This window comes from Trichomycterus rosablanca, chromosome 5 (assembly GCF_030014385.1).
Source record: "Trichomycterus rosablanca isolate fTriRos1 chromosome 5, fTriRos1.hap1, whole genome shotgun sequence".
Taxonomy (NCBI): domain Eukaryota; kingdom Metazoa; phylum Chordata; class Actinopteri; order Siluriformes; family Trichomycteridae; genus Trichomycterus; species Trichomycterus rosablanca.
Genome location: NC_085992.1, coordinates 35,690,296 through 35,703,663, shown reverse-complemented (window position 1 = coordinate 35,703,663; position 13,368 = coordinate 35,690,296). Strand labels below are relative to the sequence as shown.

Genomic DNA, 13,368 nt, shown 5'->3' with positions numbered 1-13,368 from the left:
TAAAAGAAACATAGTACAAAACATAATTTTTCAACAATGTAATTTATTTATTAAAATTTTTTTTTTTTTTTTAATCATCTGTCCCTTGTAGTGGACATCAGGTCTTGTTTGATCAAAAAAAATCTGATGGTGCAATGTAACGATTTATTTTTTATTTTGATAAAGGAAACACATCTTCTTCTTGTTCCTCAGCCCTTGTCCCGTTTTTCGGTTACGCGGTCGGCATTTCCGGCTTCTTCCCGTTAGGGGTCGCCGGCTGGATTTGGCACAGTTTAACGCCGGATGCCCATCCTGACACAACCCTCCCTATTCATCCGGGCTTGGGGCCGGCACTACAATGCACTGGTTTGTGCATAGGGTGGCCAGCCGTCCGGCTTTAGGTCGGACAGTCCGGTTTTTCAGCTGCCAGTCCTCCGCCCATGCAACGCTAGGACGGACACTTAAAAATCCTCCTTTTGGAGCGAACTGGTTACATTTTTGATCAATATTATCTGTCATTGGCTCAGGTACATGTCAAAACAAATGCTTTTGTATTTCAGCCTCCTTTGACTGCTTATAGATTGACCTATAGTAGCGATTGGCCAGTGGTGGGCGAGCCACGATTCGCAGAAGGTCCGCCCTCTAAATTGTGATTGGGTGGTTGAATTTCGCTCTGTTCTGCATACACCTCTACTTGAGTCAATTAGTCAGCTCTCATGCTCAGGAACATCTCAGCTTAAAAAAAAGCTTGGTCAAAAACTCTGTTATATGGGTAATGGTTTCATTCTGTGTGTTGCCGTATCATGTCCCCCTGTTCCTGGTATGACGTCCTCCTTTTTGTGACTATGAATGTGGCGACCCTATTTGTGCATCTAGCTGCTAGGTATCTATAGGACAATTCAGTGATTCCGATTAGCCTGCTGGTTTTTGGACTGTGGGAGGAAACAGGAGCACCCGGAGGAAACCCACACAGGCACGAGGAGAACATGCAAACTCCACAGAAAGGACCCGGACCGCCCCACCTGGGGATCGAACCCAGGACCTTCTTGCAGTGCGGCGACAGTGCTACCCACTAAGCCACCGTGTCACCCCTTAATAAAGGAAAATCATCTGAACACTAAAACACTAACTTTTTTTCTTTAAACTGCATTCACTTAAATAGTCACCTAAAAATCACATCACACAGCATTTACAGCATCACGCATGGTATAACAGGAAACAGTTTTTTGTCTTTGAAATACACAAAAACATGTTACATTTAGTGTATCTGACAAATGTTTTTGCTTTGCACCCTGCTCTTCTGCATGGTGATGCATGTACTGTATCCAGCATTTTTGGCAAATGCAGTGCCCCATATTGTTTGACCTCGTCATTATACTGTCAGACATCCCAAGTTGCAAAAACTCATTTCAGGGAGGTACCCCCGGACCCCAACCAGAACCCTCCCTGTTTTACATGCGCTTCATGAATATGCACACGAGGGGAGCGCGTTACCACAAGGTAGGCTACCACAGCGCGATAGGGAAAAAAGTCTGTGTCGCCTGCGTGCGCGTTTGTGTCGCTCTTGGCCGCTCGTTCTAGATTCCGGGAGATTTTATCTGACTTGCGAGCATCAGGGAGCCGCTATGTATATGCGGGAGACTCCCGGAACTTCCGGGAGACTTCGGATGTCTGCATTTGGCAGAATTGATGTAGTTTGGATGTTTGCAGAAACAGGCTTCCATCTTGCCACTTTACCCCACAGCCCAGACAAATGATACAGGATGATACAGGAGATTGTCGTCCCATGTAATATGCAACCAGTACTTGCCAGACATTCCTGCAGCTCCTTTAATGTTGCATTAGGCCACTTGGCAGTCTCCCAGACCAGTTTTCTTCTTGTCTTTTTATCAATTGTGAAGGAATGTCCAATGTCACTCCTGTGCCATTTTTTTAAACTATCTATGAACGTCTTCACTGTGTTTCATGTTATATGTAATGCTCTGGAAATGTTTTGTAACTTTTTTATTACTGATATCTTTTAACAATGAGATTTCTTTGATACTTTGTAAGTTCTTTGCAGACCATGACTAAGTTCCTGCATCACCACCACAAACCGATACAATGATTCCCGCTTTTTTTACAACAGCAAAAGCTTTTCCTTGGAAAAGAGAGGGGTATTCTTTCCAGGTGAGGGGCCAAAACCTGCTCCTAGTGGAGGAGTTCAGGTACCTCATAGTCTTTACAAGTGATGGAAGTATTAAAGTTCCTTTTTTTTTTTTTTGCATTTTCCCCCATTCTAGTCATATTTGATCATCGTATTGCATTACGCTTCCACTCTACTGATGTTCATCAACCTGGTTGAGGAGAGCCGAGAGTGACACACGCCCCCTCCAACACGTGTGCAGTAGCCGAGTGCATCTTTTCATCTGCATGAGGCAAGTTAATATGTGGATCAGCTTTGTGTACAGAGAGACACACCCTGTCCACATTATCCCTCGTCTCTGTGCAGGCGCCATCAATCAGCTAGTAGAGGTCATAATTGCATCAGGTATGAGGAATCCCTTCTGGCACCCTTGCCCTTGAACAACAGCCAATCATTGTTTATGTAGGCACCCAGCCTGCCGGATGGCAGAGGTGAGTTTCAAACCGACGAGTTTGAAATGTCAGCTCTGGTGTGCTAGCGTGTTTTACCGCTGCCCCACCTGAGCACCCAAGTTCCTTTTTTACTGTAACAAACCCCATTTGTAATATCTGTTTTTGGCCACATTGCCAGTCATTCTCTGGCACCTCACCATAGTTTACATACACTGTATTCATCCCACCCCAACACCACTGGAGTTCTACCATGCCCCATGTCTTTATGGATCTTTATACACAGGGGCACACAAGGGTCATTCTAGAAGAGCAAAGGACCTTTCCCAAACTGTTGCCCTAAATATGCATAAATAACTATTTAATACAAAAACACCACTTAATTTTCATAAAATATATTTTCTTTAGTTTACAAAATGATTTAACATGCAACACAAAAACATTAAAAAACAGCATTAAACAAGAATTAATGCTGACCTAACAGTTAATACACCAAAAACTGATGCAAGAGAAAAATGAACCATAACGTGTGAGAGGAATGTACACAGTTACAATCAAATCAATCTGATTTTACAATGCATTTACAAGTGATACCAGTGGGGCCAGTGATAGCTCAGTGGTTAAGGTACTGGACTAGTAAACAGAAGGTTGCCGGTTCAAGCCCCGCCACCACCAAGTTGCCACTGTTGGGTCCCTGAGCAAGGCCCTTAACCCTCAATTGCTCACCGTGTTCCGCTCACTGTGTAAGTCGCTTTGGATAAAAGCGTCTGCTAAATGCTGAAAATGTAAATGTAAATGATACATTCATCTCAAAAGTGCTTTAAAGTACAAATAAAACCAACAGTTATTCTGAATAGCACTTCAGCTTTATCCCACTGATCAGAAATGAGTCTAGATGCTGTTAGAAGTTACTTGAGTTTACTATTAATCTAGTTTATGAAGCTATAAGCTACTGATTAAGAATGAGTTGCTAGATGCCATTATAAGTTTTCAGATTTTTCAAAATGTATAAAGTCTCTATTAACAGTATTAATTTAGTAAAATTTAGTCTCTGTCCGTTCAATAAACATCTCTACACAATTACAACACTAACATTTCTCCGATACTTAATTTCCACCAAACACATTAAGGGGATCATCAAAAATACTGATCCCCGATTCCTCTGCTGAGCTGCTTTCCTGTGTGGGCTTCTTAGGTTTCTTTAAAGATGAGGCCACTACTGGTTTTGTGATTCCAGATGAAAAAATATCATCTGTGAAAAAGCAGAAATAGCAGTAAAGACATATGAAGTATGAGGTTGCACATATGTAGATGTGGTTTACGTGTCGGTAACTACTAACACCAGTAACTCACCCATGTCATCATCAAATATTGATTTAGTTTCCACTTTTTTCTTTACTTTCTTTTCCTTGGGCTTCGTTGTGGAGGTCAAATCAGCAAAAATGTCCACATCATCATCAAACAGACTCACATCCAAGGATGCTTCTTTAGATTTAACAACTTTGGACTGTGTTTCTTTTTCATCCTGTGAAAATATTTCAGATAGACACTCAGCAGTGGATATTGGAAATGACTAGTTTTGCTATCCCTTTTTGACCAAAATAACTAGATCTTAAACGGGTTCCATTTTTCTAGATTTTCCCTTCATCTCCCAACCTAGTCACTTCCAATTCGCTAATGTGAATCTGCTACCGCTTGCATAAACCCCAATCTAATCAAGGAGAGCTGGATCGCAACACACCCTCTCTGATTGCTAGCCCTTTTCGACCAAAATAACTGGATCCTAAACGGGTTTCATTCAGATTTACTGAAAGCTTGGTGCTATTTAGAGAACAATCCAGCTGCTTAATAAAACCAGTTTTTATTAAAACTAGGGATGCATTATCAACAAAGGGCGCTGCACAATGCACAATGCAAGTAAACCGTAGTAACAAGCTGGCAGAGTGAATAGATTACCTGTGAAAATTTGTTACAGAAGCTTGTTTTTATCCAAAAGGCAAACATGGATCAACTATTGGTAATAAGAAGACTCTTCTTTTTTGTCTACAACTTTACACCTATTGATGTCTTTATGGTTTGTGCTGAAAACCCTACCTTTCTTTGGTTCCAGCTGGGAACAAACATTTCTGGTTCAGAACCTATTTATTTTTTGGTGGAAATTATTTTGGTGGTTCAAAATTAAATTTGCGCAACAGAACCTGTGGAAAGGGTTAAGAGAGCCATGCTAAGCTCCATATGGCACACACACCCCCCCGACTCTCACAGGCACCCATACATGTCATGGGGATTACATAGGGGGGCTGTAGCCTAGTGGTTAAGGTTCTGGTCCAGTAATCAGAACATTGCTGGTTCAAACCTCACCACTGCCAGGTTGCTGTTGGGCCCTTGAGCAAGGCCCTTAACCCTCAATTGCTTAGATTGTATACTGTCACAGTACTGTAAGTTGCTTTGGATAACAGCGTCTGCTAAATGCTGAAAATGTAAATATCAAAGTGGCAGCAGTAAGAAACCCCTTCCACAGTGGTGTGTAAATGCATTAAAGCACCTGAGGATTTAAATTTGTTTGTTTCCTGTTTACTGTTTATATGATTTAAAAGTTTAATAGTTTTTCTGTTTCAGATTTTAATGCACACTATTAATGTATACAAGTTTTCCCAATTTAAGTTAGAATTGCTGCTTTTCTGTGAGGGGGTACATCTGTATGGAGGGTATTAATTTAACTAGACATCAGAGTTAGGTTAAATAAAGGTACTAAAAAAGTACTGAACATAAATCACCTGGAAAATGTCTGATTTACTAGAAATGCCCAGTGTCTTCGAGTCCTTCTTCTTCTCTGATCCAAATATGTCATCATTGTCATCATCATTAAGGAAAGGCATGGCACTTGCTTTCTTAACTGACTTCGGCTTGACTGTGGCAAAAAGATCCTCGTCATCATCCAAGATGGGTGGCGCTGACTCCTTTTCCTTGGAGGCACTATTGGAAATCGTGTCGGAGGGTGTCGTTTTAGGTTGTGGAGAAGGAGTGTGTTTAGGGGCTGAGACTGGTGCAAATAGATCCTTTGAGGAAAACAAATCTTCCTGAGCAGGTGGGGGAATCTTGGGTCTGACTGTCTCATCAGAAGGGGTCAGAGCAGGTGCTGAGGTGTTGCCGGTGCTTATGGGTAAGGTAAGAGCGGAGGGCCTGACTGAACTAGAAGGAGGATTAAAGCTGGCTCCAGAACCAGCCTGATTAGAGTTCTCCTCCTGGCTGCCTGAATATGCATCTTCAGATCGCTGGGCCGCCAAGACTCTCGCTGCTCGTGTCTGAGGCCGCCGTCGCATTGAGCCCTTAACACGATCCTGCGCGGTAAAAACATCACTGGGTTAAATATAGACCACATGGAGTTGCGTCATGCCACAAAACCACCAGACTCACCTTATTGGCACTTTGTAGTGTGGAGGCCTGAGCTGGCGTGTCAAAGCTCACCCCTTCACCCAGAGCAGTCTGGGGCTCTATGGATCCTGCAGCTCCAATTGAAGGGGCGTGTGCCAGGCCGGGGATTACGCTGACAGCTCCTGGAATCCGTGGCCCTGCTCCTGGCATCAGGCTGGCAGGGTTGATAGACAAAGTAGCCTGAAAGAGCAGCAGTAGAAGCCTTAAAACTCGGATATGGAATTATATGAAATGAAGTGCACACAAACGCTAAGCTAAAGTCAGCTCCAAAATTATTTGAAGCCCTAGTAAAGGTTGGGAAGGAAAAAAGAGCACAGGAAAAGTTAGTTGTCAATTAGCTGAATCTCACAATGAAAGTAAGAGAAATCAAAGCCATAATGAAAATACATTTAATCTAAAAATTAAAAAAATCTAATATATAGATTTTTAACAAAACCATGTGTGACAGTTATTGGTACTCCTTCTAACAATCTGGCAATTCCTATAAACTGAAGCCTGTTTACTTTTAAAATTTTAATGTTAAGGAACTAATAAATAGTGACGTATGACTTTGATTAACTGGGAAATAAATGAGCCAACACAGAGGCCAAATTCCCCTAGCTGTTTATCAACATAGAGAATTCACAAATAGCCAAAATAGCGATGCCCAAAACTGCCCATATTCTTTGTCAGGGTGATACACAACTTTAACCAATTAGAGTTGTAATAGAACTGCCTAGGAAGGTGTATCCCGACACATCATGGGTAGTATTTTAGAGTCTCCAAATCTACAATTAAATCATTTTAATGCCAAAAAACTGTCTTCATCTATTTATCTACATCTAACCATATACAAAAGCACCAGAAGAACAACAGAAACTGGATCCTCTAGCAGAACAATGATCCAAAATGCATGTCCAATCCACTCGAAAATTGAGCTGACAATCAATCTATGACTATGGCCTTCACACTTCCCTAACCTAAAGCCTATTAAATGGGCTGAAATAAAAGAGGACCTAGATGTCGGATAACTAAAGCAAGTGACCCATATTTTGTCCATGATTCTTACCGCGACCCAGGCAACACAAACGATGCTTCAAAATTAAGCCCAAAACAAAATATACTTCATTAATAAAAATGGTGGCAATCTGGTTCCACTGTAGTTTACAAGTTTATTTTGTGTTTATGCGCCTCTTAAAATTCCTTTATTTAATAATTATTATTTTTCTCTGCAACCCATTTTTTGGTTCGTAGCCCACCCGAGGATCGCAATCCAGGGTTTGAAAAACCTTGATCTAAAGAATCAAGGGACATGAATGAATAAATTCTTTAATTTCCTTGTATTATAGTATTATAGCACAAGACTCCTAAAATTATTACATGAATTTTGGCCTAAGTACTAAATGCAGGGGTGCCAATTATTGTGACAAATGGGGTTGTGTTATAAACTTATTAAAAGGGAGCTTTTTAGTGGGCCTTGAGGATCCAGGTCCAGTCCTTTCCTTCAGTCACTGTTCACTGTAGGCAGGCCTATCACTCTGATTCCTTTCCATTTCACAAAAATGCAGAAAATGGACCTGGAATGCACCCTGGACAGAGCTACGGACAGCTAATCCATCTAATCCAGGTCAAGATACTCTGTTTCTGGGTGTTTCTGGGTGGCAGAGGAACTACCTCAACTCTTATCAAGATAAAGTTGTTAATGCAAATAAGTAATTTATATTTAGCTGTATTAAATGTATGATTTCTCTGCTACTTTAGTAAAAGATTGGGTCGATTACCCACTAGATGTTTTTTTTTTTATTTTCAACCCACTGTTAACATGGGGGACACTTAATTTGGAGCTGACTGTACATATCAGGGACTTTCAGTGATAGTGAAGAAAAATACATCAATATTCTATAGAGCATTTGGAATTTCACAGAGAAAACAACCCACAACCAAAAATAAATAAATAAACTAAATTAATCATTTTAATTACATTGAAAATAAAAAAGCCTGATCTCTTTTCCCACACTGTTCTGTCTGCTTTGCCTGCCTTTCCCATGTTTTAAATTTGTGTGCACTATTGCCTTGTGGTTAAACCACAAGATTGCAAGTTTAAGTTCATGAGGGACCATGCGATTCCATTGCGATTTTCCTACAAATGTCACCCAAGCGATAAAACACCATGTCAATTTATATAGTCAACTCTGGCTGGTGGTGCTGCTCTAGGCTATGGACCCACTGTGACACTGATTAGATTAATAATGTTTAATGACTGAATATCTGGCACCGAAATCCCAACGTTCCTTCTGCAGCAGCATCAACTTACAGTTCATTCTTTAAAATATGTCTGAAATAAAAGAACTTGATAAATCCAAATGCTCTACTGACTGTCAACTACAGAGCAAATCAGCTTAGTTTTAGATTTTTATTATATTTTAATACATGCTTTATTAACTGAGAAATCAAATGAAGAGGAATGAAGCTGTTAGCAAAGGCGTGTGAGGTAAAGATGCATGCAGAATTTAGTCCTCATTGTGAGCAGGTTTAAAGAACGTGATCATTGTGAGCAGGTATCAAGAGCGTGGCATTGTAGCTTCATGTAAAGTTAACCCAAGCCCAAATATAAAAAGCTATTTTAATGTTTTTTTTTTTTTTTTTTTATTGTCCTCCCAATCTAGTTGTACCCAATTACCCAATCATATTTTTTCCTTTATTGCCTTTACTGCTGCAGACCTCCACTCCTGACCGAGTGACATGTGTGCAGCAGCTGACCGCTTCTTTTCACCTGCATTAGGCGAGTTCATATGGACATCCGTACCCTGCACGGAGAGTCACACACTGATCTCCATTATCCCCCGTCTCTATGCAGGTGGCATCAATTAGTCATCATAGTTTGTAATTGCAACCAGTATGAGATATTCCCAGCCTTCGAATGAGCCAATCATTGTCCGTATAGGAGCCCTGCCTGCCGATAGCAGAGCTAAGATTCAAACTCGAGAGTTTGAATCAACTTTATGCAGCGAAGCCATCATGGAAAAAGTGAAAGGAATTTTTACAGAGTAACAGAAAGAGGGAATTCTTAATAAAACATTACTTGGAGTTTTCCGATCCTGGAGGTGGTTTCTTTAGGTTTTACAGTGCTCGCAGGCTTCTGTGCAATTAATGACATTAACTCAAACTTCATAACTCAACACATTATTTATCAGTAACATAAGCTATGATTTTTCTACAGATTCTACTTTTTTGTGTTTTAAAGTCCAGGATGATATAAAATAACAATAACATTACAACTATATATGGCTCTGGAAAAACATTGAGACCACTCAATTTTTTTCTTAAATCAGATTTTCTACATGTAGGGCAGACATTCCATCCCAGTGTAAATTCCAACACATGCAGACTTCTAATTAATGGGCTACTGACAAATGATCATCTGAATTAAATGTAATTTAATAATAAACAGCATAAAAACCACTTCTGTGGTCATCACTCCTGGCAGTAGGGCCAAGTGGGTGGCAAAAATGGTGCTAGTAACTAAAAAGTAACTGAAAATAACAAAAACTGCCATTCCAAAAAAGTGGGGGAAAAAAATTATAAGAAAGACAAATAATGGTTCAACATTGACCTTACTTTCAGACTTTATTGCAGAGGAATACAATAAAACAGGCTGCTTCCATCCTTAAAATTTGTTATAAGACGATGGCTCATAACAAGGTTAGGCAGCAGACATTGGAGACAATAAACCTAGAGACTAACAAGAGGGCAACAATGACCCTCCACTGACCAGAACAAATGTCACTCAATGTCCGTAGGATGATATCAAGTGGGCTACAAAATAAATAACAAATAGAAGCTGAGGTAACATTTCAAATCCTCAATAAGAAGCAAAGACAAACCAGGCTGAAGTTTGCAAAAAACCTGATTGTCTCATGGTCTCACGGAGACCTGAAGAGGTGTAAAAACCACAGTGTCTACACTGTGAAACTTGACAGAGGATCAGTAATGATGTGGTCAAGACACTCTCATGGCAGCCAAGTCTCCAGATCTAAACCTATTTGAGAACCTCTGAAATGTGATGAAGGGGAGGATGGATGGTCACAAGCTATCAAACAATGGCGAGCTGTTTGTCACCCAATAGCATGTGAAAGACTGGTGGAAAGCATGCCAACATGCATAAATGCATCGGGGTTATTCAACCAAATACTGAAACATTAGGATTGTGTTCTTTGAAATGAATGTGAGCATTATTCCAGATCTGAAAACCCTGCATCTTGGTCATTTTCTGCAAATAAATTTGGATAAAATGTTCATTTTACACACACACACACACACACACACACACACACACACACACACACACACACACACACACACACACACACACACACACACAAATAAATAGCAAAACCAGAAAAACAATACTTTTGCAGTGGTCTCTCAGTTTTTCCAGAGCTATTTATTTTTCTTTTACCAGTAAATATCTGAATAATATCATGTACAGATAAATCTGTTTACATATTTTTTTTTATGTAGTGATTAATAAATTAACGTGAAAAACGTCACATACCTCATTCTCAGGTGACTGCGCTGTACTTAAAACCTTTTCAGCAACATCGTTTTTAGGCTTACTGGGCTTGACTGGTACTTTCTGAACATGAGAAATAAATTGTATGAATTATTCACACATCTCATCAGAATTCATAACATTAAAACTAGGGATGTCCCGATCCGATCTCACAGATCGGGATCGGGGCCGATCAAGGCATTTTTAACTGATCGGAAATCGGCTTTACTAATGCCGATCATAACCCGATCTTTTGTTTTACGTCAGCATGTCCGCTGTGTGGAAATACTTTAAATTGGAAAGTGAAACGAGTCCAACAGCGAAGTGTAATGTCTGCAATGCGAGCGTTTCACGAGGCTGTGGGAGCAGAGCTGCGTTCATTACTGTAGAATTTTACTGTTTATATGGTGTGTGAGTCGAGGATCACTCCGGTTTACAAAACAATAACTTTTAATCCAAGTATGAAAACTTCAGGACCATAACATACAGCTTTTACGAGTTTACGTGTTACAAGACTGAACGACATCTCAGTATCAAGCACTCTGATTGGCTTAGTTATGTAACCAAGCGTCGTAGTGATGCACTTGCTTAATAAAGAAATAAAATACAGGGTATATTCACTAATCAAACCATCAACACACTCACTTTGCGTAGATCCGTCCATCAAACCATTGTCACAATACAAGCACTTTAAGAACTGGCTTTCCTTCATAACAAGAGTGACTTTCCATTTTATTTTGGTATTCAGGTTTTACTGTAATGCTGTTAAGTAACTTATTTGTTTTTTTATATTCAAGTTAAGCTGCTACACCACTTGTGAGTGGAGATTTTTGTTCATTTATAGTGTATCACTGCATTAAACAGAATTATGTTCTTTGAATGTAAAGTTCAAAGTGAAACTGTAATTATCTCACTTCATTTTTACTACAATGCTGCACTAGGTTTGTTTACTTTTATTTTGTAAAAGAACATTAAGCAATAGCTTGGATGCAGGCAATTTTTTTTGACAGCACTGCAGAGCTATTCAGTTGTTAAACATGTACATTGGATTAATTTGAATAACTGTAATGTACTTGAAGTGTGCACTATGTGAACAGTATTATCTAGTTCTTATCTAGACAATATCTAGAAAATACAAGTATCGGTTTGAGAATCGGTATCGGATCGGGATCAAAATTAAAGTTCGGGAACAAAAAAACGTGATCGGGACATCCCTAATTAAAACTATTCTACAAAAATAATAATAATAAAAAAACTAAACAATGTGCTAAAAATTAATTAAAACAAACTGGAAATATAGTAATTTCACAAAAATATACTGTACATTTAGCTTTTTTTGATAAAGACTACCTAATGTACTTTTTGATCACTTTGTATTTTTTTCTTGTTAGAAAATATCTGTTTTAACTGAGAAAGTACATATACTCAAACACCTAAATGGATGCACTATGTAGTATACACTGACGAGGCATAACATTATGATCACTGACAGGTGAAGTGAATAACACTGATTATCTCTTCATCACGGCACCTGTTAGTGGGATATATTAGGCAGCAAGTTAACATTTTATCCTCAAATTTGATGTGTTAGAAGCAGGAAAAATGAGCAAGCGTAAGGATTTGAGAAAAGTTTTACAAGGGCCAAATTGTGATGGCTAGATGACTGGGTCAGAGCATCTCCAAAACTACAGCTCTTGTGGGGTGTTCCCGGTCTGTAGTGGTCAGTGTCTATCAAAAGCGGTCCGATGATAGAACATGGGCGGCCAAGGCTCACTGATACACGTGGGGAGCGAAGGCTGGCCGGTGTGGTCCGATCCAACAGACGAGCTACGGTAACTCAAATTGCTGAAGAAGTTAACGCTGGTTCTTTAATGGAAACGATATTCCATGATGGTTGTGGCCTCTTTCAGCAGGATAATGCGCCCTGGCACAAAGCAAAAATGGTTCAGGAATGGTTTGAGGAGCACAACAACGAGTTTGAGGTGTTGACTTGGCCTCCAATTCCCCCAGATCTCAATCCAATCGAGCATCTGTGTGATGTGCTGGACAAACAAGTCCGATCCATGGAGGCCCCACCTCACAACTCACAGGAGTTAAAGGATCTGCTGTTAACATCCTGGTGCCAGATACCACAGCACACCTTCAGTGGTCTAGTGGAGTCCATGCCTCGATGGGTCAGGGCTATTTTGGCAGCAAAAGCGGGACCAACACAATATTAGAAAGGTGGTCACAATGTTATGCCTAATCGGTGTATACTGAAGCAGTAGACAGTATGTAGTAGTCTCAACATCCTAGTACATTACCGGAGGAGCTTTTGGTTTCGCAGAGCTGAACAGGTCATCATCGTCATCCTCCGCAAACAATGCAGGAGCGGTAGAAGGCTTGACTGAGCTTGGCTGAGGAGCCTGCAATCATATCAAACACCAGACACCAGCTAATTATTAAAATTCTATTAGTTATGTATGGATATACAGTGGAACCTGGATTTAAACTGACTAAAATGCGAGAGCACTGGTCCGTAAAATGCGACTGTCCCAAACAGCGAGTTTTTTTCCCAGGATGTGCAAAAATACACAAAAACACAGCACTAAGGTCCACAAAAGTGCTAAACATACACATATGATAAACAGTAAAATGAACAATGTAAATACGTAGATATGTAAATATGTAATGTAAAATCTGCAAATTAATGTTGGAATTGCTGTACTGTACTACTGTGGAGAAATTTTATTTACCTTGTGTGGTGGAGGAGATATTTTTTTGCCGTGGTCGTATAGTGGGGATCCCCGCTCTGCTTGAGGAGAACGAAGCTAACCCACGCCTCCTCCGACACATGGGCAGCAGCCGTA

At 40.1% G+C, this 13,368-nt stretch overlaps 1 protein-coding gene across 4 annotated transcripts in view; it reads right to left on the bottom strand.

Annotated features, from left to right (window-relative positions):
• Positions 1-2,932: 2,932 nt before the first annotated feature.
• Positions 2,933-13,368, bottom strand: part of washc2c (WASH complex subunit 2C) — a 31,441-nt gene continuing 21,005 nt past the window's right edge. For 3 of the 4 annotated variants that reach the window (XM_062996085.1, XM_062996087.1, XM_062996086.1), the window contains exons 25-31: positions 12,823-12,924; positions 10,523-10,603; positions 9,050-9,106; positions 5,971-6,168; positions 5,331-5,894; positions 3,907-4,078; positions 2,933-3,805 (exon numbers count right to left, since the gene is read on the bottom strand). In XM_062996085.1, coding sequence (XP_062852155.1) covers positions 3,660-3,805; positions 3,907-4,078; positions 5,331-5,894; positions 5,971-6,168; positions 9,050-9,106; positions 10,523-10,603; positions 12,823-12,924 — 1,320 coding nt within the window. In that variant the 3' untranslated portion in view covers positions 2,933-3,659. The remainder of the gene's footprint in view (positions 3,806-3,906; positions 4,079-5,330; positions 5,895-5,970; positions 6,169-9,049; positions 9,107-10,522; positions 10,604-12,822; positions 12,925-13,368) is intronic. The other variant, XM_062996089.1, reaches the window with a different exon arrangement.